At 43.3% G+C, this 26,267-nt stretch overlaps 2 protein-coding genes across 11 annotated transcripts in view; one reads left to right on the plus strand and one right to left on the minus strand.

Annotated features, from left to right (window-relative positions):
• Window positions 1-8,882, plus strand: part of marchf5 (membrane-associated ring finger (C3HC4) 5) — a 39,844-nt gene extending 30,962 nt beyond the window's left edge. For all 3 annotated transcript variants that reach the window (XM_023824193.2, XM_023824196.2, XM_023824195.2), the window contains exons 3-6: window positions 4,643-4,773; window positions 4,889-5,072; window positions 6,107-6,273; window positions 6,719-8,882. In XM_023824193.2, coding sequence (XP_023679961.1) covers window positions 4,643-4,773; window positions 4,889-5,072; window positions 6,107-6,273; window positions 6,719-6,835 — 599 coding nt within the window. In that variant the 3' untranslated portion in view covers window positions 6,836-8,882. The remainder of the gene's footprint in view (window positions 1-4,642; window positions 4,774-4,888; window positions 5,073-6,106; window positions 6,274-6,718) is intronic.
• A 1,553-nt stretch (window positions 8,883-10,435) lies between these two features.
• Window positions 10,436-26,267, minus strand: part of ide (insulin-degrading enzyme) — a 39,022-nt gene continuing 23,190 nt past the window's right edge. For 6 of the 8 annotated variants that reach the window (XM_023824189.1, XM_023824184.2, XM_023824187.2 and 3 more), the window contains exons 12-25: window positions 25,126-25,228; window positions 23,461-23,583; window positions 23,206-23,288; window positions 22,302-22,446; window positions 19,337-19,447; window positions 18,992-19,112; window positions 18,199-18,290; window positions 17,206-17,317; window positions 15,598-15,765; window positions 15,145-15,417; window positions 12,838-12,899; window positions 11,986-12,058; window positions 11,462-11,529; window positions 10,436-11,312 (exon numbers count right to left, since the gene is read on the minus strand). In XM_023824189.1, the coding sequence (XP_023679957.1) occupies window positions 11,217-11,312; window positions 11,462-11,529; window positions 11,986-12,058; window positions 12,838-12,899; window positions 15,145-15,417; window positions 15,598-15,765; window positions 17,206-17,317; window positions 18,199-18,290; window positions 18,992-19,112; window positions 19,337-19,447; window positions 22,302-22,446; window positions 23,206-23,288; window positions 23,461-23,583; window positions 25,126-25,228 (1,630 nt within the window). In that variant the 3' untranslated portion in view covers window positions 10,436-11,216. Of the gene's footprint in view, window positions 11,313-11,461; window positions 11,530-11,985; window positions 12,059-12,837; window positions 12,900-15,144; window positions 15,418-15,597; window positions 15,766-17,205; window positions 17,318-18,198; window positions 18,291-18,991; window positions 19,113-19,336; window positions 19,448-21,419; window positions 21,565-22,301; window positions 22,447-23,205; window positions 23,289-23,460; window positions 23,584-25,125; window positions 25,229-26,267 lie in introns of all 8 variants that reach the window. The other 2 variants (XM_023824185.2, XM_023824191.2) reach the window with 2 other exon arrangements.

Below are 26,267 nucleotides of genomic sequence, written 5' to 3' on the forward strand. Positions count from 1 at the left end.
TGCTTGCGAGGGAGATGAATAATAATCGCATTTCGCATTCAAAATAGTGCCTACATCTGTGTGATTTATGTCCGGAATACCTTTCATTCAGTAATTTCCACGCTGTTTGCTATGTGCACTATGCTTAATGATTCAGCAGCTTCTTCATAAGGATCCAGAAAAGAAGCACTAAGAAGCTGTAGGTCTTCAAAGTCAAAGGGATGCTTTTTTAAATATTAGAAAAAAAGACTTTAATCATCTAATATGCTGCTTCTACAGAAGGCAAGTAGTCCAGTCCCCTGCCCTCACCTAAGAATGTTCTGGAAGCTTAGAGGCGCAACGGGGCATGTGCTTTGGATTCTAGGGTTCCGTGGGTTTAAGGGAATCTGATGGCAAGTGCTAAGATTTGTGGATATTTTTTTAATTCCTTTTTCCCTCTCCTCCCTTTCCTTTTAGCAATAAATCTAACCTACTTCACTCTGCCCTGGATGTTACAATGTGTAGCCTGGGTGAAAACGGAAATAATTCCCGCTCTGGCCTTGAATAACTCCCTAGTGGCGCGTGATCAGTCTGGTTTGCATGTGCAGGTGCATTTTTGGAGACACCACAGTCTCACAGAAGACCCAATTCTAGCCACCTTAAACTGAATGTGTTTTTGAAAGCCCATTGATCCCAATGTGTCTGTGCTACATGATTGTTGCATCCTCGAGACGGGCATTGTGCTCCATAGCAATGCCCAGCGTCTCGGGTTTCCTTTCCTTTAAAGTTTAATGTGTCCTAGTTTGCACTTTGTGGTAAGTGCCATGCCGTAAGAATATTTATACCTGTGTTCTGGAAGCTACTGTAGGGCATTAAAGTTAAAATACAAGCCTGTCTTACCCTGGTTTGCCCGTATTCCTAGTAGCTTAAGGACATTGGAACTTTTGAACTGCGATTATTAATATTCCAGTTTTACTTTACGTCGGACTCCACATACTTTCGTCATGACTATAGGCCTGGTTTGTTGGCATGGCATTAAATATCAACACAACTATACATTGGACTTGGTATTTGGTTTTAGGCCTTTTAGACTGCCATATAACTTTTCATGAGTTTTCATAATTATTAGACCCTAATCTGGGGTTCTACAGTATCTTACAACCCTAGTTCTAGCTTGATTCAATGTTAGCATTGAAAGCGCACATTAACTGTGCTTGAGTGTTGTGATTGTAGTGTTACTATAACATCGAGTTAACTTTCTGAGCTTTGACACATTGCCAAAGCGTTATTTATTTATTATTATTAGCTCATGTTCAGCAGTGTCTGTGCCCAGCCCACACATGCTTTAAAATAACTGCACATGTGTTTTCATAAAGCACTTAATCAAATCTGCCCATGTTTTCAAATTTTATTTGTTTTGCTGGTACGGCGTGAGCAAAGACAAGCCCTGGCTTGTTCGTCATGAGCAGCGCTGGGGTTACTGCACTGAAAGTTGTGCCTCTGAGGATGATTCAGGTTGTTTTTGTGGAGAGATGGGGAGTCGCCAGGCTCTGCCTGCAAAGCCATGGCGATAAGCTGCCACATCAGATTTCAAATAGATGACACAGGCTTTCCTCCCTTCTGATATAGTCGTCTGGGCCCAGAGGTGCAAGGTGGGTTATGAAAATAATTTCTGCTGAACTTTTATTAGCTGACTTTTATTCCAAGCAGTAAATGTTTCTGATTCTCTCTAACTGTATCATGGATTCTTCTGGTACAAAATACCCAACAGCTCCTGGAACAAAAGCATAAATGTCAACCGTATGCGCGTCGCCATAAACTTCAGCCTTGGCTAAGAATAGCAGTTGGATTAGGTGGAAATCAGGTTGCTGGAGCTGTAGATATTGCACGATTTCCCTGAGCGGCACTGGAATATGAGTGGGAGGCAAAAGGAGACAACAGGGGTCAGCACTGCGCTTTGGCTCAAAGACAAAAATCTTCTCTGAACTTTTAGAAGCTCCTGAATCTATCGAGCCCCAATAGAGTGCAGGTTGCTCTGTGCTGCAAATCACAGCTCCGACACGGCAGGCTGGAGAGATCCCTGAAGTCTTTGAAAGTGTAGATATCTTGCCTTGAGGGAACAGGTATAACATTTTGATAGTAGATACAATAAAAAGAGCACCATGTATGTATTGGCCCAGTTTATGCAGGCTAGTCGTTCACCCGGGGCTGTACTGGTAGAGCTTGACATGAGGTTAGAAGGTCAAGGGTTTGATTGATTTGTGCTTCAGATTGATGCCAGCAGCGGTGTTTTTTTTTTTGTCTCCTGCAAGACTGAAAAGAGTTGAGGGCAGTTTCCTATTGAAACCACGTGCCTTGCACTATTCATCCCTTACTTTAGGGAAATATAGACGGGAGCTGGTTTTTAAACCTATGCACATCCTTTTTGACAGCTGTGCAGTTACCAGAAAGGACGTGTTGCACTGTGGGATATGTTTAACCAGGTAGATCATACAGACCAGCCTTCTTACCAAACAATATCCGAGAACTGGAGGAGTGGAAGCCATTGTAAGAGGTGCAGATGTCCTGCTTTGCCAGACGGTTCTCACCGTATCTCTAGAGTATTAGGTTAAATGTTTGTTTAAATAACCTCTGCTTGAATTATGGATCTCTGCAAATATTTGTAATTTGATGTCATGTCCGGTACTGACCTGGAGGTTTAGATGAGACCCAGGTGTGTTTGCTGAAGGTACTGGGCCGGTCTCACGAATAGCCCCATGGCCAGGGGTGATTCCCAGTTCTGTGCTAAAGAAACATGGCATCTGTTTCTATTACATATATGCTGCTGATGCTAAGGGCTGAGGGAGAAACTATTGAAAGGTGATCAGGAGGTTAATGTGATTTCAGGTGTTATCGGTCCAAACTGGAATACCATAAGGGCCTGGCCTGACAAGCCTGGGGGGGGGGCAATTCCACCTCTATCTCCCCCCACCAAATAGAAATATATGAATATAAATGCCTAATTTTATTGCAAAGTTATCGTTTAGCTATTTCCAATTATGGCCATGATTGGTCAGTCTCGTGCAGATTGTAGGATCGGAGCAACCATTTCAACAGTTTCTTTGTTCAGTCATTGCACCATATGCAAATAACAAATGGCCCCACTCAGTCTTAATTGTGATGGCTTTCAAGCTGCCGGTTTCTTGTAGACACTGATTTCTCTGCGGGTTGCCTACAAAGTAGCTACAGAATGTTAAGTAGCATCTCATTTTCGCTGGTATCATGGTCATTTGTTGCAAGATAACCACGCTAAACAAATACAGCAGAAGCAGTTGCTCATCAGACTGCAGCCTGTCATCCACACTGACATGAAACAGATGTATAATTTGTCAATGTGTAGTCCAGCCATTGCTGCAGGGGTGGACATGTTTTTGAGAGTGTGGGCACTGCCTTGTGTGCTTCCGTGTTTAAGAATGGCAGCCCAGCGCCAACCTCTTAAAGAAATTATTATTTCTGTTTCCAAAAACCCAAAGATCCAGATGCAAGTGGGGCTGAAGCGAGAATTATGGTAAACTGAAGAGACTCTTGTCCTTGTACTGCTGGAACTATGGCCTGACTGTGAACACAGGGTCTAGTTAACCTATTACTCTGCCTTCGGTGGACAGGACATGCGCTTTTCTGCCTTGATGTAATGCTGCCAATACAGGGAATTTTCTGCATATTCTAAGATCGCACAGCTCCAATTTTGTCTCTTCAGAATCACAGACACATCAGGAAGTAAATAACTTTTCAATGCAAATAAATCTTGAATGTGTTTTTGCGCTTTGCTATTTATAAGTCAAGTATGTAGCAGTTTAAAAATACCTGTAATATATACTGCTCTTCTGAGGTAATGTTTGTCACGATCATTTAACATTAAATCTGGGTTTATTTGCCCGTTGTATTTCTGTTACTTCCTAGCGTTTAGTACTAGATAGCAATGCTCCGTGGAGTGGTACCTGCTGGCGCGTCTGGTTACACCGGGAAATGCGGTTGAGATTGAAGGCAGTTGTCAGACAGCACCAGAAACTGTAAGATAATCCCCAAAAAACAATGCGGGCTGGTTACGGCTGCAGGAGGGCTGCTTGTGACCCCTGCTGGAGACAGTCCCTCCGTCCTGCCCCGATCTCTGCTGAATGGAGCCGACAGCCATGATTAAGGGTTGCTGTGTACTTTTCCTCTCCCCGTATAACGGGGGGGGGGGCAGTGACGTCTGACTGCAGTGCTGTCCTCAGCCCCTGCTGCCCTTGTCTGTGTAATTCAATGGCGTAGTGAACGTGGAGATCAGGGGCCCCCAGGTCTGAATCTGTGCTCAGATTCTCCACTAATATCCATATTGGCGGAGCCTAGTTGTGTAAAGGAAATCACTTGGTTAAAATATCAGTATACAATGATCTCAAAGCACCAGCTTGTGGGATCCTGGTATTTTCTTTTCTAGCGGAATCATACTGTATAATGTGCCAATGCCCTAAGGTGCTATATCCAGCCAGCACACATTGCCGGAAATGGGTGAAATTTCTCATTGCTGCTGTAGCTGGTGTTTATCAGACTTGCTGGATGGCTGGAAATGCTGCTTGGCTACTCGCCAGTGCTTGTCTATGTGTGCACTAAGTGACAATGCCCATAGTTCCCCTGCTTTGACTAATGAGCCCTTCTGCTCCCGCAGGTCCTGTAGTCTATGTCCTTGATCTGGCCGACCGCCTCATCTCGAAAGCGTGCCCCTTTGCCGCAGCTGGGATCATGGTGGGCTCCATTTACTGGACCGCAGTCACTTACGGTGCTGTAACAGTCATGCAGGTCAGAACCAAGTGCTGTTGTTCCATCAAATAGTCGATCGACCTCCGTCACTTAAGCTGAAGTGAGCCCGATGCGTCCGTGATGACATGTCCAACGCCGTGACCTCATTGCCCAGGTGGTGGGCCACAAGGAGGGCCTGGACGTCATGGAGCGGGCTGACCCCCTCTTCCTTCTCATCGGCCTGCCCACCATCCCGGTCATGCTCATCCTGGGCAAGATGATTCGCTGGGAGGATTACGTGCTGCGGCTGTGGCGCAAGTACTCCACCAAGCTGCAGATCCTCAACAGCATCTTTCCCGGTGGGTCGTCAGCCCTCCCCAGCTCCTGACTTCCGCACAACCCAGCAGTACACATCTCAGACCTGGGGTGACTTCCAAGCTCTGTAGAACCAAGTTATTTAAAACTTTGGCCGGAACTTGATTTGAAACTTGAAGTCCTACTTAAACTAAAGGCCCAGCCTTAACTGGACTGGCCCGTCCTTGGCATATTATCAGTAACTTGTTTTTAAGAGATTGTCTTTGGAAAAACCGGAAATTTGGCCTAGATTTTCTGAAGACGCATCTTGGAAGAGAACGTGCTTTATAAATGGCAAGTCTATTTGGGTGTGTCACCTAAGCAGTTAATATATGAAATGTTAAGGGGAGACAAAGGTGAGAATCAAGCAAATATTACTGAAGAATAAGATTTGCCCTGATATAGGTGATCACAGAGTCTGTAGTAGAGTCTGATCACATTACTGAAAAATGTTTTTCAAGCCAGAAATACATTATCTTGAAGTATTTAGAGGGTTTTTTTCCTTAAATGCACAGAGGTTCTTTGCTGCCTGGTTGGTCCTGCCTCTGCCAGCCCTGTGGCCATTTTTTCCACTGACTTCATCAATAAGCAAGGGGATTGATGTTGGAGAAACCGGATCCAGGTCTTGGTTGGAACCTGTTTTAAACTCATGACCTTTCTGAGCACAAGCTCAGCTTGCTGGCCCCGGGAGTTTGAGGCTAGCCGTGTTTTCTGCTGCGATGGGGGGGGGGGGGGGAAGGCCCATCTGACTTGCGGATTAGGTCGGGTTACTGCAGCGCATGCATGCGGAAACAGGCACACATGCATTCATCTTTGTGGGAACTTCCCATTGACCTTTAAGGCAATGAATGGCTTTAAAAAAAGTTTCATGAGTTAAAACAAAGCCCTCAGTTTGAACTCGTACTCTTAAATGCCTTAATTTTTCACAAACGTTAACTTCGTGTTTGTATTGCAAAAATAGCAAAACCATCATTTGATCATGTTTTTTAACCCATTTTATTGTGGCGACATCCTAAAGTTCCGTCCTGTATCCCTGCAGGGATTGGCTGCCCCGTGCCTCGCATCCCAGCCGAAGCGAGCCCCCTGGCCGACCACGTGTCGGCCACGCGTATCCTGTGCGGTGCACTTGTCTTTCCCACCATCGCTACCATTGTGGGCAAGCTCATGTTCAGCAGTGTCAATTCCAATCTACAGAGGACCATTCTGGTAGGTTGAAATGTTCTCAGTCACAGGAAGTACACTGAGTTCTTCACTCCATTATATGCCATTTGTCGGCTAATTCATCTACAGAAATCCATGATGATTTTATGCCTGGCGAATGTCACTGGGCGACAGTACAGTTAACTGCGTCTTTGTAAAGGGGGTTTAGTGCTGATTTTACCCTGATGCTTTATTTGACATTAGCATTTTCCCTTATTTGTTGGCATGCTAAGTACACACACCAAGTCGATAGCCCTTTCAAGGTCAAAATGACAGGTGAAGTGCTTAGTCATACTGTGTCATCGAGTTGTAATTCTCTCCGAGAGCATGACACGGTGGCTCGGTCTTGCCCATTTTTAAATATTACCCATGATGTAAAACGCTTCATTTTGCGCCCCTGGAGACGAGTGAGAGTGATGATTGATTGGCTGCCCATCTGCCGCCTCCCCAGGGTGGCATAGCGTTCGTGGCCATCAAAGGGGCGTTCAAGGTGTACTTCAAGCAGCAGCAGTACCTGCGGCAGGCCCACCGCAAGATTCTCAACTTTCCTGAGCAAGAGGAGCCCTAGTGGGAGCTGGATGAGCTGGGTGCAGACTGGCCCAGCTGTACAGACTGCTGATCAGGAACGGCCCATCCATCCGCTGGTCCAGTGTCTCATCTATGGAATTGCTGTATGCTGCTGGTACCTTTATGTATAAGATCATTATGAGTGCATTTTAAAAACAATATCGGGGCTCAAAAGACACACAATTTGGGAGACTTTTCTTTTTCCTATGAATGTGACTGCTGGAATTGTTGGTGCTGCATTTGAAAAGCCCGACACCAACTGTTATGTAAGATTTCCTTTTAAACTACATAACCAGCACATGTAGTATTTTTTAAAGTTAGCTGGATGGAATGTGTCATAGTTGGGGATAATTTTATTCTAAAATTTTATGTTTTTGTGGTGGTCTGAGCTTTGGAGATGGATTATGCCATCTGTTGGTATGTGTCCAAAACATTTAAGGAACATTTAGTGAATTATTCTGGATCGTCGTCTCTCAGTGGTAAAATGTAAACTTCTTTTGGTAGTTCTCATGTTTAAAATTGTTTTGGTCATTTAGTGTGATGCAAAGCACCTGCTCAAATAACCGACCGGACAGAGAAGTCATTGCTGGATAGTTGGGTGATGCTTGGAGGTGAAGAACAGCACAAAAACGGCCCCCATTCTGGACTTTATTCTTCATTAGCTGAGCCCCAGACTTCACGCGTGACTGGATTAACAATAGTCAAGCCATGTGACAGTACTGACAGTACTTTGTTAGTGTAGACACCCCATATATAGCAGTAAGTCCGTGGCACTGCAAACAAATTTTGGCCTTTTAATTTTGGTTTTGTTAAACCACTCTCCACTGAAGTTTTGCAATATTTATACATAACTCACACGTAACACTAGGTTAAATGAAATGTTAGTATTTGTTTCCTTAAGGTGTTTTTTTATTTTCTTTGATTTTGTATACAGTACATTTTTGCACATGCCTTGAAGTGTTAAAATCGATCATTGTTTTGCAGCCACCAGTCGTTGTTACAGAGATTGTGGTTGTTCTATGATGGACACTCTGTGATGGTAAAACACTGGAGCCAAGAACTCCACTCCCAGGATTCTGCAACACAGTGCTTAGTCATGTGCTTCAGCCCAGCAGTTTCATGGGATGAACCACTTGGACTTTTATTGCCATATGAAAGGACGTTACCACATAGAAATGGGGTAACATGCCGTACCCATCTGCCAATAGGTCTTTGCCGTTTTAGGCTGGCTTTTAGCTCCGCGGACATTTAGAACACTGAGGAGTGGAATATCCTGGGTCATTTCTGCATTTTTGTGTAGACGACTCAAATGGTGGCAACTATTCCAGTTGTTGACCATGAAGGTTCTGTGCATAACGTCCAATCTTCTCGTCTCCATTCCAGCTGGAGGGAACTACTGGTTAGTGTTCTCTCTATTCACATAGTCAAGTTTTGAGATTGAGCCAAATATCGAGGGAAATTACTCTTAATTTCCTAGTAGAAACATCAGTATACATGGTCAAAAATTTGTGAAAGAGAAATTAATTGAATGATCAAATGCTTTTCAGCGCATTATGCAACAGAGGCCATATTTATTAGTACTGTGCCTGACCGTAATTCAGCTGGAGCTTAATCTCGTAACCCCTTTGATACCACAAAGGAAGGCGCTTCATCGCAGGGCACTTTCTATTGGCTATGATGGTGGTCTGTAGGTGGGGTCCTGTCTTCTATGGCTCTGTCCCCCTGACACAAATGGTTGTGGGTTTAAGTTGGTGCAGTGGTTTGTTTTTTTTAGCTCTGTAAACTGCATCCTTTTGTTTATACCAGCTCAGATGCGCTGAAGTTAGTTCATGCTCTTAAAAATTGTGGTACCCTTGCTATGTAATTGAAATGGTATTTCTCACTGCACAGGGATCTGCAAACATGAACTTGTTTTGTGACTTATGCCAAATGTGATATTGTAAAAACAAATGTATTGATTGTACAGATTGCTTTTGAATTTATAGTTTTTGTTTAATTGTGAATAAATGTATTTTTCCACTGCTAAATAAATGGTAGTTTAGTGTGAATCTCTTATTGGTCAATCCATGTCATTTGTTGTCTTGTAGACAGACATATCGGTGCTTTCAAATAAGTTCACACATTCACTGGCATTTAATGTAACAATTTGTAATTTCCTTATGGTGCAATTCAGCTTTTTTGCCTATAGCAAGCCATTCCTTTCTAAATCATGCCAGAAACAATATTTTCAAATAGGACATTTTATAGAGCATTATGTTATAACCTAACACTTCATACCGACAGACATGTTTACTTTTGTTAAACAGTTTCAGGGGCTGGACAAGCAAAATGTGACCATATTCATTGGACCATTTTAACAATCTACCTATACACAGGTAATATAGTACAAAGCAATATGGGAAGAGCTTAAACAGGAAACGCTGAAGCCTCACTTCACATCAGCTGTGCAACCATGAACAGTCAACTAGTAAAATCAAAGAATCAACAGCAGCTGCCCCCCCCCCATGTGTGCAGTCATGCCTGGGTATGTAAATTTGGCTAATATATTACACTGCAAGATGTGTGGATTTTTTTTTTCCTTTAATGAACAATAAATCAGATGGAATTTTGAAAAATATATACTTTTAGAATTGTTACATTCCCAACTGTTCCCTGGCTTGCTACAGCTGTGTCCAAATTCAAGGGGTGTATTCGCCTTAGGCTGCATTTGAAGACCGAGTGTGTCACAGTGGTACAACAAGGCCGTCACATTTAAGGCTCCTTCCAATGCGGTCTAGGAATGCGTCCTTTTGCTGAGTTTTGAAGGATCCACCCGTTGGATCCTACGGAGTCCAACATATCCCAAGATTCATTGCACGGACCTTTGAAGGACACAGCCTACAAAGGCTACATAGACGGCGGCGTCCGAAGGATGCAGCCCTGAATTCGAACGCAACCTAACAAGCACCACCACCTGTCTAATGTACTGCTGGTAAGGTGCAGGTCGCCAACCCAAGTTTCTTTACCTGCTACACAATTCACATTGGTGCTATGTAGTAGGAAAACCGACTGCTTTGAATTGCAGCGTTTGTTTAGCATTATTACATAAAACTGGAAGGTGCACCGTGTTTATCAGGGGGGATGTTAAACGCCTGAGATTGTACTACTTATTGGTTAAGTACTAAATATCATTACTAAATAGCATTTTGTTGAACACTTGGATAAGCAATGAATGATCAGAAAAATCTGATCTGAAATATTTGGAAAACAATAGAATATATACAGTGTATATGTATTTATTTATTTTTACTCTGTAGAAAATGCAGCATTAGTTATGTCTAAGGAGCCTGAGAGCAAAACGATCAAAGACCTACATAAAAAAAAAAAAAAAAAAAAGCAGGTAAGAGTTTGTCGAGCCCTGAGAGATCAGGCCAGTGCAGTTGTGGAGTCCTGTGCATTTGCACACCGACACCAAGTGATTTAATCCTGCAGTCTGGTTCAATACAGGCAGTCTCCTCATTTGAGTCCACAAGTAAAAGCAAACAATGCAAAGGTGGTGTGAGTTTTACATCCTGCACCTGGACACAGTGCAGTGTTCAATCCTTATAAGTACAGGCAAATATAAGAATGTTTAAAATGTTTTATTTTGATTTTGATTTTCAAATAAAAACGAGCCCAGATGTGCATAGCCCTGAGAACAAGCCATGAAGACGGAAACAGTGGTTAAAGGGAGGATCAAATCCATCTCATCTGGTAGGCAGTTTAAAACCAGCTTCTCAGAAGGGTGCCAACACTCTGTTTAAATAAAAATCAGTCTGCCTTCAAAGCTTGTACAAAGATTTTAAAAACCTCCATAAAGGCTGCTACAGAATGATCTTCCATTTTACTTTGCATGAATATATTTGTAATAATGAAAGGGATTTGAAATGAACACATTTACCATGCCTAACAGTCATAAATATACAAAACCCAAAAAAATGGGGAACAAAAAACAAAAAAATCCGAAAGTCCAGCACTCCTGAAATTGTCCCTCTATCCCTCAAACAAGCCTTCTAAAATCACACGACAGCTTTACAGCACTACAAAACAATAGCTAAATCTCACCAAAGCAGCTTCTTCCTGCATGCTGCACGTCAATAACACCCACCAGCCCTAACCAATCAACTGGACAATGACATTGATTCCAAGCTTAGTATTCATTTGTCCTCCTCTGTATCACCCTATGTGCACTTTAGTTCTAAAGACGACTCTTTAAAATGACACCTGTGTGGCTATATTTTGTCAAATTCATGATAGTGGTCAGACGAGCGGCCTTCCCCGCCATACACTCAGACGGGGGCCTTCTTGCATTCCGGGGGCCTCTGTTCGCAGCGGGGTGAGACGTGAGCGGGGGGACGACTCTTTCACAGTTTGGCGGCCATGAAGTTGATATGCGGCTTGGCCAGCGGGAAGAGCGGCAGGCTCCGCTTGAACTCCGTCATGTCCTGCACCAGGATGGGCTGCCACCAGAACACACACCGACGGTCTGATTAAACACTCATCTCTAATCTAATGTTTGTTTTCCATACAGCTAAGAGGCAGTTTGTTGAATCCCCCCATTCCAAAATATATACATAAAGACACAAAGTGTAAGTGGCCCATAAATTACCTGAGGCAGGGAGGGGGCTGGGGCCAGGTTAACGTCGTTTTGGCACGGGAACTCCCCCACCACAGGACCTGGAATGCAGACGAAGAGGACAGAATGTCCAAAGGTGACTTTACTAAATTTGAAATATCGCTTATAACAAAGGTAAAATACTCATTAATGGATTCTGCCTATAAAGATGCAGGGGATAAAAAGAGACGAGTTGGCTGTTAATCAAGTAAAACATACCAATGAAGCAGAAAAAGGCCCCAATTACTTGATAGAATGGTTCTGGCATTATTCTCCTATAAACAACCCCCTCACTAACATTTTCATTTAATCACTTATTTGACATTTTAGCCAAAGCCATCATTTCCTATTTTTGCAGTCAGATTTTTTATTTTTTTTTACTAGTACAACCCATCTGCTGTGAGCCAGCCACATTCATTAGGGTATGCTCTTCTGCAATCCATTGTTCTACTTCTACGATCCTTGGCTGTACCCCCTCTTGCCCCCCAGGAGAGTGCATCTGCCCCAAGCCCACTCACAGGAGTCCATCTCGCGGGAAAGCACATGCACAGAAACCTTGTGTCTCTTGGGTGCATCTACAGCCAGCAGATCCTGTGGGGGGGAAAGGGCACCAGGGGTGGGGGGGGGGTGGGGGGTATCAAGTTAAGTGATCTACCAAAGTGACTTTTTACAAGCATTATTCCATAGTGAATTCAGCCTAGGGGGGGAGGAGCATGGTCTGGAAATGCACCACACAGCCTGAGAGGGACAAAGTGAATGACCTGCTGACAGCTGAAAACTCATTACTTCCATCTTACATCATTCCAGTTGTACCTCCTAAGGACAGTAAATACACCATTTCCATCCAAAAAGTGTTCCATTCTAGTCAGCAACTAAGTGCTCCTTATACACTCAAAATTAAATCTTTGTATTCTTGGTATCATCTGTTGCCAGGTAGATAGATAGAGAGAGAGACACACACACCCAACCAGGCAACAGTTACAGAAAAGTGCAACAGTGCTGTTAAGGTGAGGAAACATTTATATTAAGAATCATTGCCGTGCCGTCATCAGCAACACCTTGGCAGCTATTAATAGGCGTTGGCACAAAAGACGTGACGAGGGAACGGAACGAGGTGTCAGTTTAATTACTCTAAGAAAGGGCAGGATAAATGAGAGACATAGACATACACACAAGGAAAAACAGTGAGATCATTCTACATGGAGACACATGGTTGAAAATAAAAGAGGTCATTTAAGGTATGCACTGTGACTGACTTCACTGTAACGTCACTCTTCTAAAACACACATTTCTAAGATTACTATTATGTTTCTTTGAACAAATAAACAAATAAAATATATACAAGTCATGGTAACGTTAAGCCTACTTACCCTGTAAAACTGCATTATATCTTCTTTACTTAATGTCTTCAAATAGGCAACTTCAATATTATCTGCAATAAATGAGGGCATCATTGGGATAAACTTAGTATCTGTGACTTTTTTCATTCATAATAAGCTACAGTAAAACACAAGTGGCCTGAAGTTGACTGAAAGCATTTATTACTTTGTATAAACCTACACTTACTGGGGAATATTGCGTGATACTGGTCACTGGCAGCACTAAGGTCTGGAATTACCTTTAACAAATGAGTAAACAACTTGTTTTATGGCTGTCACCTTATTTTAACTGCATTCGCATAATAAGTGGTGTATTCTTAATGGAACTCCAAGACGTTTTCCCTTAGGTGAAATTCTGCCACAGTGGAGTATTTTCCATTGTTAATTGACACTGTCTGGCACCTTGGAAATCAATAACCCCAAGGAATTAAAACTGTATATGTGGTGCAAAAAGTTTTTTTGGGAGAAAATACACACACAGTTTATGAAAGGAAAAATTAAATTATATGTATATATTGCCTCTCTAAAAAAAAAAATCACTGATGGTATATATCTAGTTTCTCATAACTAAGACAAAAGAAGACAAGCTATTTTTATCAGCCAACAACCACAATGTCTGAGGGCTGCTATACATATCGCCTTCAACTGGTCTGATGGAAACCATGGTGTAAAGAAAGGAGCCAGAGAGACCTATTCAAACAAACAAATAAGGAAGAGAAACTGCAGGCAGCCCCAAGCAGCAAGGTACGTGTCCCTGTGTCCCCGATGCCGTTTAAGCCAAGCGCTAGTTGGGCATTTTCACTTAACCAGTTCCTTTTTAGGAAGCTCCAGAAGAGGCAGACGCACACTAGCCCAGCTTTACGTGGCACCTTTGCCAGGAGATGTTCATCAGGGATTAGGCAGTCAGAGCAGCGTCAGCACTCTGATGAAACATTTAACACGCGCACCCCCCCCCCCCCCCCCCCCAGCCAATGACTCCACCATCACCCACACCCCTCAATATTACACTGAAGGAAGGTTACAATGATGAGCAGAAACCAATTTTAGGCAAAACATTAGAAAAGATCCACAAACCAACACACCATGATAGACTCAGAACTTATTTTATGACCTTTCCTTAATAAATCAGTTTTTTCCTATTAAAAATGTATTATTCTTCTATTGCCTCATAATGCACTTTTGAAAATGTATTTCATCGGCCCCCAAAATAGATTTTTTATAAGTGAAGTAAGTACTGCGGACAATAAACCTAATACCACTGAACAAGATAAGTGAGCTCACTAGCAAATACAAAAAACATTTAAACGGGAATTAAATAAAAGATAAACAAATACTGATGTTGATATATGGGATAACTGAGCATGTACTCTGGTTCAAGAGGCTCTGATCAAAGCCAAGCGCTTCTAGATTGAGTAAACAGAACCATTTTTGGATCAAGCAATTAGTTTCTTCTAGGCTGAGGTTAGAAAAACATTTCTCCCGCTCTGCTTCAGTAACACTAGCAGACACTCTCTTCCCAGCGTCATTTCATGGGTGACTCACAGGGGATTTTAGCAGATAAACCGAACTGGAGAACGCTCAATGCTCCTTAACACCAACACGTTTCTGCGTCACTGCAGCAAAATATCACCCATTACACCGACGATTCGTTTCAAAGCTACCAGTGGCCACACTGTATCAACACAGGCTGGGCGGTAATAAAGTGTGGAAGCATTTTGCTTCCATCTATATCCACCTCACTACAGTTCGGAGAAAAAAAAAAAAAACAATGTTAAGCATCCAAGTGAAACCACACATTTGAGGCATGAGTGGTTTAATTAGCACAACTAATTGCAGATACTCTTAGTCATTATACAATGTGCTATAAAAGAGGGCAGTGTTTCATTCTTGATTACTCTGAAAGGTATTTGAGGAAGTGTGCATTACTTTTTTCCCTTTCAAAATATATCAGATTATTTCTTCCCAATCTAATTATAAAGTGTACCACTGTTTGGGAAAAACATTAGAAAATGTAAAATGCCTACAGCGGATAACCGTACATTTGCTTTAGGATGAAAAAGGCCTACTTCCGCTGCTTATTTTAGGAACAGAAACAAGCTGACAATGTGGGGCTAAACACAGGACTATTGGCTGCAGTGAAATGCCCTTCTGTGGCCAGCATATATATGGTGATCTTCAATTTATCTTTGCAGTCTTCACAAGACTATTTGCAATTTTCAGCACACACACTCCATTATGATGTGTGTGTATATGTATGCCTGGTGGGCCAAAATGATGATGAGGACTTGCTGGTCTCACCTCTGTCGAAGTTGTACTGCTGGGAGATGATCTCCCCCCAGTACTTCGAGCACTCTGCGGCCAGCTTCTTGGGCTTATCCAGACGGCGAATAGCCAGGGCCTGGATGTGTTTCTGGAAAGCCTCATCGCTCATGTCCTCCACGCACTTCTCCATGGTCCGCAGGAAGGCCTCCACCCTGCTCTCCAGGTAGTGTGGCGCCTTCTCTGACTGGATTATGAAACGCAAGCCTTGGACGCCATTGGCACGGCGGGGCCCGCTGAACACAATGTATCCTGGGAAATTCAGATGAATCACCAGTTAGCCAAGAAAAGCTCCTCGATACGCCCCGATACGAGGAGTGTGTGATTATATGGATAAGGCACATGCATGTTGTAAATATCTGGGTGGGGTGAGCTGAGATGTGGGTGCAAGAAGGTGTGGCTCGGAGTTGTTTAGACCAGAGTATTCCTCACCCAGCTGCTCCTTGGTTCGCAATGTGTTAAAGCAGGGCTCAGAGATGATCTGACAGAAGAGCTCCAGTAGCATGTTGTCGTGAGTGTTCTGCATGTCTGTCTGGTAGTAGATCTCAATGCCACAGTTGTTGTGGACCTCATTCCTCTGTTGGTAGACGTACCACCCTCCTACGAGGCAGAGAGTAGGCACTGAAAAGCCCTACACCCACACGCTTCTGCATTTTCACATTTGTGGGAACCGTCCAAAAACACGCAGGCACATGAATAAGAAGACACGCACCCATTTCACAAGAGGACTAACAATCTCCCTCCGTGGAAATACTCATCAGACCACATGCCACACTCCTTTTCACATAAATACGTATATATTGCCCAATCATCAGAGGAATTATTTAAGTTCGGAGGCGTAGCAGTTGTAATGGGCAAAAGCTGGGACTCATCCAATGAACAGTGAAAGAGCATGTAAGAAGTCCATATACTGCAGGCCACACGTTCAGCCATTTCTAAATAAAACAAGGCATCAAGTTGTGTTTTTCCCAATAAATGAGTAACGAGGGGATGAATTGAGTCAGCTATAGGTTTTTGAGATGTTTGTTTGAAAGCAAACGTCAACCCCAACCAGCCATGACAAAGAAAAACCAGCAGGTCTTGCATCTTTTACAGGGACTGCAAGCAAAGGAAAACAGTGAGGAGAGAGGGGAGGAAAGAGCATACACACACACACGCGCACGCACACACAATTACCTCATAAAAATATACATGTAGCGGAGTGTGTGTCTGCAGTTTCTAGGAAAACCTGTCCAATTATGGAGCCAAAAATATGCAGAATACAGAGTGTGCCAGTGGACAGGCATCCCAATATCCTTTCTTGGCTAACCCATGCTCCTCTCCTGTCATACCACCTGCTTTGGTCTTCCATCCCATCCATCCTGACCTAACCCTAACCCTTCCTCACCCACTGTGGCCTTCTCTCCCATTCAAACCATGCACAGCCAAAGCCTGCTATGACACTTGCTTCAGTCGGGACAGCAGACTGAATCATGTGATGCGAGGATAGGAAGGTGGGACACAGACATTACTGGGATTTTGGGACTTTTACAGCGAGGAGGTGAAACCAGAATAAAAGACGGCTGTTTCGGCTTTAGTAGAGGGGAAGAACACAGGGACAAGAAACAGACGTAGCTCTTGGGGAAGTGTGACCGTGTCTAGCTGTTGTCATGGGGGAGAGAGGAAACAGAACACTTATGTCATTAGCGATGGCTGCAGGTGAATGAAGGGTCAGACGCCAGACTTCATTCACCTGACAAACATGCGAATCGGGCAGGAAAAGTCAGACAGCATCACCAAGTGGCCCTGAGTGACATCTCCTCTAAACCTCCTCATATCATCAGGAGGACACCATTAGAGGAAAGAAGCTGGCATGGACTGTAACCATTGGGTCCAAATTGTCAGCAACACTTAACCTGGTTTTCCATGGGATCATTGCACAAGTGGTGCCTCACAAGCAGCCTAACAGGCAGGTGAGGAATGGTATCAAGTGTCAAGGACGTTTTGTCAAAATTCAGGGCACTGGGACGCATTTTAGCAAGTCAGGGGAACATCGCTTACCATCAGGAACCTGTACCTCTCTGTAGCGAATAAGCTGGCTGGGGAGGAGGGGCTTGGTGTGAGCATGCTCAATAAGAGTGTCTTCAACCATCTGCATCATGCCTAAAGCAGCCTGTCAAAGACAGAGTTAACGCAGTGAATATCAAAACTATTAACAGAACATACCCTCAGCATACCCTCTGATCAAGGGAGAAGAAAGAGCGAAAAAAAAAAAAACACGATCAAATAATTCAGAACCACTTCTTGGGAACAAGCCAAATGGTCCAGTTCCTCAGTCCCTGTGAAGCTTTATATATCCAGATCAACTGTATTGCTAATCCACTCTAGCTACTTCAAAATGGCCACCATGCCATACCAGATGAGTAACATTAGAAAAAGAAGATTTTAAAACAGTTTTAGAGTTGTTCTCAGTGACTATATTTAGGTCTCATGCATATCTTAATGAACTCAAGAAGAATGGGCCAGCATCATTAATCAGCATGCGAATGTGAACCATCTGAAACTCAGAGAAGTTACCCTGTACAACTCGACGCTACCCCTTACATCCTCGGACTGGAACGGAACCCATCAACTGTTACACAGATTTGATGTCACACTGTGTAAGTTCAGTCAAGAAATCAATATAGTCACACAATAGGAAACATGAGGGCAACCAAGCAGGTTCTACAGTAATGAAATAGTGAGCAGAAAAGATGCTTCCCTCAGAGGCTGTATCCAATTCCCTTTTCTCCACACTGCGACATTCACTTCATTATCGAGGATAAGGAGGAACACTCAGCAGCTGGGATCTTACATAAATCCTCATTTGATCGAATGTTATCTGGATTCACCGGTTTTCACCCTACCTGACATCCCCAGAAGACAGATAAAAGGATTCTGAAGAGCAAGAATGTCCTTGTCAAGCATTACAGCCAAAGAGAGAATAAGTCTGACCGAGGCAAATCACACACATCCACCGTTTTTTTTGTAATTTAACATATCTAGCCAACCAACCTGTTTGGTAATGTTGCCGTGGAGAAGAGCTTCAATGTGTAACCGTGACAACAGCTGAGGTATGAAGGCCTTAAGGCGAGGTAGAGTGACATCTGGAACACAAAATTAGACAGCGGAATCAATCACTGAGCGATTCTTGCACTGACATGGCTAGAGTCACAATCAGAGCTGAAAATGCAATGCTTGAGGATGGTCAGAGCTAAGGGTCCTGTCCCCAAATCCCCACGCCAAGCTGATTCACAGGTGCCTTCAGAACAGTGTTTGGGTTATGGAATCATTTGCTGGGTTTACTCTGTATTCGCACAGCACCTGAGCCACATTCGGGGAGCCCCTGAGGGCAGCGGTGACCTCGCACCTATGGCTCGACACACGACCCCTCGTGTGGCAGGCAAACGGGGGTAAGAATGGAGCCAGATCACCATTAGGGGGGCATGCAGTGCTGGCACAGACATTTTTAACCCCTAATGAGATATGACTGTTCCAAGAATAGCTGGCATATACATATCAAAACACAGGCACTTCATGTGGTATTGACTCGGGTACTAATGAAGAATCCCACCATGAACACCTTGCTGAGGTCATCTGCCTAATGAGGTCCAATAGAAAAGCTGGAAACCCTGCCCTATCAGGAACTTTCAAGATGTGATCCGACTCTCCAAATGAACAATAAAATACTTCCCCATTGCTAATCATACCAGTACAATCAGTCTGAATTCCCATTAATGCATACAAAATGTCTGTCTTTGACTCAGATTACATGTGCGTGGCCAAGCCCTTTGGTACATCATCTCACCATCAAGAGCCTCCTTAAGCTCGTCTTTAGTCCAGGCCACCTCCGTCATGAGCAGACGCAGGTAGTACATGGCATGTTGGTGAGGCTGCTCTGCCCTGAAGTTGTTCAGGGATCGCATATACTGAGGGGCAAAGCCAACATCAACAGCGATCAGACTCTGAACACATGCACGCAATGACATGTGGAAACATCTCATGTTGGAACAACAGGGAGTTAAAAATGGAGGCCGTGGGGAAATACTTTCACATTTCACTACATACACAGAGGGCCTCTAGGTATATAAAGTGACAGGAAACTATAGCCACAGAAGGCTAAACATAGATATGAACAATCATGACAACTCACTGCCTCTTTAATGATGTCAAATCGCTTCTCGTCAATCTCAAAGGTGGCCATTTTCTCAATGATCTTCTTGAGGAGAATGTGCTGCTTATCATTGTATCCTTTCACAGACAGCTAGCCCAGGAGGGGGGGTTAGGAGAGGGGAAGGGGAAATACACAAGGAGACCAGGGGTGAGTAAAGCATGATGGGACACTGTCGCTTGTGTATGCATGTGCAGATGTGTATCAGTCAGAGACAGTGAGGCAGTGTACCCCCACCAGATATGTTCCTGGAACTGACATTCAAGGGGGGGGGGGGGGGGGGGGTAAACAGTGAAATGCTAGCACTAGTCACAGAAAGCATCCAAAGTGCTTCATGTTCTGCTCTGCCACTCGAAGTGACACACTGCAGTGCAGACCTGACCCAGATGTGTAGTGAAGCCCACTGGATATCACACAACCACACAAACCAGCCGGTTGGGGAGGGAGACGTCTGACATTGGGGGGGGGGGGTCAGATTCATGCCGCAAACTCACAAAAATACAAGGGTCAGCTGCAGAGCAAGGCCAAGCCGCACAGCAATGACAGCTGCCATCTCCTTTGCGACCTCAGTCACCTTGAGCAGGGAGCTGTTTAGCACTAACATTCCTTCATCATACCTTGTTACTAAAATAACACAGGGATAGCACTGATACACCTGGAAAACTAAGATAAAGTGACAATAAAGAGGTCTGACTATGTCATTTGTATACATTCTGTGACTAGATGTGTGTAATCAAGTCAGAGAAATGAGTAGAAGAGGTGTAAGACAATTCTGGTATATCAAAGGTGATGTGAAGGTTATTTGAAATGGCTTTCGCTACAATGCGCAAACAAAACCACATCATTCATGTACCCTGCATTCACCAGGCCACGCTAAACTCCTCTAGCATTAAAATGTGGGTGCTGCCCCCTAGCTGCAATAACTAGCATTAAACACAGTGAACAGTCCATATGAAATCATTCACCAGGACCAGCCCACAGGCAGCATTTCAGCCAAGGATTAAGTCGGTACTGTGGCAGGAACCTCCACAATCCCTCATACAGTAGCATAGCGAGAAGTGCAACATCCATGAAAATAATAACCGGAGCTGACAACTGGAAATTAGCCTTAATTTTAGTTTAGGATGTACCCTCCTAGATGCCTAACTCACTAAACAGCTAGCTTGCAGCGGCATGCTGGTTAAAGTATAATTCTCATGGACATGCCCACCTATTCAAAACACACAGTTTAGTCATTAGTTACGAGAATCAAATCAACATTCAGACAGAGGAGTGTAAGACAGAAGACTGAGTAAGGGGGAAAAAACCAACCAAAGCCAAATTCTTTGATTTCTATGTGCGACCCAGAGTTATATTATAAATATGTAAAGGCACGAGGTTCGGAGGTCATTTGGTTCATTGTTTTAGAGATCACGCTCCATCATGTTAGTTTCAACGTTCAAATCAAAATCCTTCAGCAAATGAATTTCCAGGGGTCATCTTTCAGCTTCATATGAATACGACAAATCATCTGTAATCTAACGCACAATAAGACTACAAATCTGTGAAAAAGTTTGAATAAATCATGCATGGTTTAATGATCAAAAAAACCAACACCCATTTGTCCAATGGCATGTCTAGCGTTTATGGGGGAAAATCAAAATGCATGGCACAGTACTGCCAATGACACTACATTTGTCAAAATGCCTGCCTGTGGATACTTCTGGAAACTTTCTTACATAACATGGCTGCCAGAAGAGGGGTAGATGGCAGGGCAGTTTAAACAGAAACTTGTAACATGAAGGTCAGTAGTTCAAGGGGAACCCTGGAGCAAGACTCATGATGTCTGATGACAACATCCTGCTCAATAAAGTGGAAATTAAACGTCAAAGTTCCTTCATATAATAACACCGGCTAAGACACTGATTGGAAGAATCTACCGGGAGCGCGTCTCTAAAACAACAAGCAGCCAGCCAGAAGCCCGGAGAAATTTCCGAAAGTCCCCTGTGCGCCAATCTCAAGCCTCAAGCGGCGTCATGACCCCGCCCCCTTTCCCACTCCCTCCTCGAGGCGCCGCGGTACTTACGAGGATGGCATTCATTCCTGAGGCTATGCCATACACCAGCCCTGAGAGGCGGGCTGCATATGTATACTCTTTTAAATCATCCTTCAATAACCTGAGCAACAGGTAGGTCATGTTGCAGTGGAGGGGGTCTGCGTAAAGATACCGACTAACAAGGAAACAAAAGGGGAAAAAAAAAAAAACATGTTTGTTGTGGGGGGGGAATGATCAGCAAAACAAACGAAGGGGGTGGAGGGGCTGTGAGAGGATTGATAATAAGAGTATGGATATGCAGCCTGATGACCAACTTTGCATCTCAAACTAGAACACGCTACAGACACAGCAGAAATGGCCGCTGTTCTTTTCAAGGCAGCAGTGTTCCTCTTTACAATTTTCTGTCCCCCAGTGCCTGTGACCCTGGTTACCAAAATAAAAGGTGAACACGCCGACGTTGAGCAGCCCGTTCTCTTTGAAATGCTGCGTACTCTCAAACGTAGTTATCACCGACAGACGGCACATCTCGGCAGTGGCTGGTTTTAAGGGACACAGAGACAAAATGGCTGATTGTAAGCATCAAAGCATAGGTAGATGAGCGGATGGGGAGGGGGGGGGGGGCGCAGTTTGCTCGATGTGCTGTCCCCAGTCCACATCTCTTTCACCGTGTGCACCCCCCCCCCACCCACCCACAACAATGCGCTCTACTTTTCTAAATTCGAGAAGGCGTGGAAATGGAGAGGTGTATAGCGGGAAGAGATGCCTCTCTCGACTGTATAACCAAGGTCAGTGAGGTGGGGGGGTTGGGTTTGGGGTCTTGGGGCAGAGGGGTATGAGAGGTAGGCAGCAGGCCGGATGGATTGGCTGAAGACGCTCAGGTCGTGGCACCGGGGCTGAAATTTGGGTACTTACATACATTCCATAGATGGTATTTTGCAGGTCATAGTTCAAGCCGGCTAGCTCGGCTGCATATGCATACTCGTTGAGAGAGTCCTTGAGCAGCTCAAGGTACAAATAGGCCATGTTACAATGCAATGGGTCCACATAAGCGAACGGGCTGTGAAGAGAATGTACAAGTACAGTCTTACATCAAAACCTATAAATGCCCCTCACACCTGGGACAGCGAGTTACAGCAAATGGCACAAAAACAAACTCATGAATAATAATAATAAATAAAATTAAATCACACAAAGAAATCATGCATATTTACAGAACTCTGTTTACGAACACATGTGTTGACTTTTGACAAAAACCAAAAATTTTTCTTCATATGTGATCTCAGACTGTTATCAATACGGAGGCAGCATGGAGGGGGATGCTGGATGAAGACCTGCTGAACTCAGTAACGTGAAAATGTCAGAGGTCAAAGTTTCTAAAAAGAAATAACATTTCAAAACAAACATGCACTTATTTTCCACAACTGCATATATAGTGTGTATGTAAACAAAAAGGATGTTTTCAAGGACATTTGGAAAAGAGCTATGTGTCTGTATTTTCTGACGATTAAACAAAAGATAACGGGATGCCTGTGAAATGACATCATGCCTGAATTTAAAGGCAATCTCACATTTTAGATTAAGGCCACAACAAATCAGGACCTCAGATGTATTTGCAGCACATTTATATTTCACTTCAAACTATCCTAATCCTCTTATTATCATACCCCCTTCAACATAGTTACAGCTGCACAGATACCCTGCTGAGACCTTTTTTTTGGGGGGGGGGGGGGGGGAGGGCATGCAAGGATAGAAAAAGCCAGTTAGCACCAGTGTTACTAAAAGGCAGACTATTTCCCCAATGTCCTGATATACATACCTGAAGAATTCAAAATTCAGACAGGCCTTGGGCAGGAAGAACTTGTCATCTTGCTTGAACCAAACTTTACTCATGGCAGTATCCTAGGAAAGAAGTGAATAGTAATTAAATTCCCATTTGAAAGTTACATCAGATTTAAGTTGATGCACAACTCCAGGTCTAAATGTTGCACTCTATGGCAGTTTGGTACACATGGTTTTAATAGGCAGTATTTTCCACACAAAAAAAAAAAAAAAAAAAATCAAACAACTTTACCTTTATAAGGATAGGAAACGATGGAGAATCTTTTTCTAGTGGGTAGATCTCAAAATTGGTGGGAATGAATTCGTTTTTCATGGGGAGTTTAAACTTGCCATTCAAGTCTGCGTTCTGCCATTTCTGGAAGACAGAACAAGGATAGTCAGTTTGCTGCAAGGCAGGTATTCCTTACTTATGGCAGATCATTACAGCATGTGCTGGAAAGGAAAGGACAGGGCATTAGCAATGCATCAATCGATTGAATAGTGATCAGAAATGAGCGATTTTCCCACTGATGGCAAATCTGACATGGACCAATCAACTGTAATTTGCAAACTTTGCAAAGACACCGTTTCTACAACAGGCGGCAACAAAACATCCAGTTTTGCAGTGTGTAAGACTGTTTTTGTATATTTTGCTTGCAGAAAGCTAAGTTAAAGACGTGTTAAAAATGTTCAGTCTGCTAATGATTATTAAATGAAGAAAATCGGAATCGCCTAGTATCGGCAGGTCAGACTAAACAAACAACCAAACAAACAAAACATTCGGCAATCAGGATCAGCAATCCTTAGTGTATAACAATGCTTTAAAAACCATTAAAAACAGGCTGGTGCCAACACATCAGCTTAGCATATCTGCACCGGCTAAGAGCCTTTCACAGATCAGTGGGGCATCTGAGGGACTCCGTTTCTCCAGTCAGCAGTACCTCTCCTGAACTGTGTGGACTCGGCTGGGGGGGGGGGGGGGGCAGTGTAAATTGGAGTTGCAGCGGCCATCTCTTCAAGGTACTGCAATATCTGATTAGCATCTGGTCAATATTACCGCAATGCCAAAAATAAAGCTGCTTATTCCATTATAATGTATACTTTACCTCTTTATATAGAAAAAGCTTTAGTTTACTACGTAATTTCTCTATTTATATAGAATGTAAGGGTTTATGAAATGCATTTGCTTAGGAAGTCATGTTACAATCCCAGCAGCTCAACGTAACTAATCATTAATAACCTATTTCAGAAACAAAAGATTTATGCCATTCATTCACCGTGAAGAAGTTCAATACAAAAATTTACAGTTTCCTATCAAGACGTGTGTCAGATATACAAATTACTGCAACTGAACAGCAAGTGAAAATGACAAGCTGTCAGTTCGCTGTACTTCAACCCCCTTTAAGAAATAAACAGTAATGTTCTCCTTCTCATCCACTTCATTTTATTTCTGATGGGCTCACAACACGATGCCTTCATCATTAAAACATCACACCAATGCAAAGAACTCAAACACAATGAACGCTGCTAAAGTGTGGCAACAGGCAGCTTCTTGTAATTACTCCTTGCACGGGAAGATGAAATCAATGGCAAATTTCACTGATACCACAGACTCCTCCCACTGACTCCTAAGTCACTGGCAATCAGAAATCACTCACTGAGAAATTTAGGTTGAAGCTTAAAGGTGATTTTAAGGTTTTAGAATTTCTTAGTAAACCTGCTACATTGGCACAGAAGGAAAATTATTATGAGACGAAGGGTTCGTGATTCCAGACACATTTTTAGGTGCTTTTTTTAATCTTACAGGATGGTCTGGTGCCTTTAAAAACAGCTTAATATTGCAAGGCTTTTAAAATCAGCAAGTGCTGGGGGGAAAAAAAACGTGCTTCAAGAGGATGACATTAAATCAATGTCTTACCCTGATGACCTCATCTGAAATGGCCTCCTGTTTGTACTGTGTGCCGTACCATGCTTCTGTCTTATCGGTCTGTCCTTCAAATGACTTGGAAACTACTGCAACTCTGTGGGGAAGAGACAGAGGAAGCAAGACCATTAGAATGCCTGGTGCCGGGTGCGATGGCAACAAACGGTCAGTGGCTGCCAGAAAGGCAAAAGACTCACAGCAAACAGAGGCAGAGGGAGCTGAATGTACCAACACTGGAGGAACAGCAAACAAACAAGGTCCTTCAACCAGGTTTAGGGCCTGCCTCACGTTTGGTCTCACCTTACAGAGGCAAGAGGCTTGCTAAGGCAGAGGACAACATCTGGGGCTCCAGTGAGCAGAAAGCGACTTTAGTGGCGTTTCGGGCAGGTGGTGTGCGGGCGTAAGGCTGTTCGCCTCTGAGGACACGAGGACAGGCTACTATAAAACATTAAACCAAGGATGGAACCAGCACCGACAGAACAATGTACTAGTTCTTTACTAATTAACTCGACCTTGTTCAGTGCGGAACTATAGCATTTTAAAATAATATAAAAAATAATCTATGGCATCTAAGCAAGATGAGAACATTCTTATACCAAGTATCTGACCTAATGGTGTTTAATCCCTACTGACAAAACTTTATTGCTTGTATCTTCTCTTCCAACTAATAGTCTGTGTCCAGATTAATCTCTAATCAAAAATGGACCTTTTAAAAGTAGAGCAGACCAGTATTAGGTCTGAGTTCTCCCTGATTGGAGTAAAACAGGAAACCATAGATATTTCTCAGTGCACAATTAAGCAAATTATTTTTACTATTAAAACGAGCAAAAAAGAACCTTAAAGACAGCAAAATAAAATAAAATACTAGTAAGTAGGACCTTAGTAGTCACACTTTTAAATATTTTATCGTAGCTCGACTTAGCTGTGCATGCAAACGTACTGACTGAGGAGAAAGGTGGCTATAATAAAATTTTTTATTATTACTATTTCTGTTGATGTTGAAAGAAAAACCTACTTGGTTTCTGACTGCCGAATAATTATGGACACTGATATTCAGGTGTTTTTTATTTACGCTTGTGACAGACTCATGTACTACTTTCTCACTAAATAAATTCCTTGGATCAAAAGAAAGCTTC

The sequence above is a fragment of the Paramormyrops kingsleyae genome, chromosome 3, assembly GCF_048594095.1.
Source record: "Paramormyrops kingsleyae isolate MSU_618 chromosome 3, PKINGS_0.4, whole genome shotgun sequence".
In the NCBI taxonomy this organism is placed as follows: Eukaryota; Metazoa; Chordata; class Actinopteri; order Osteoglossiformes; family Mormyridae; genus Paramormyrops; species Paramormyrops kingsleyae.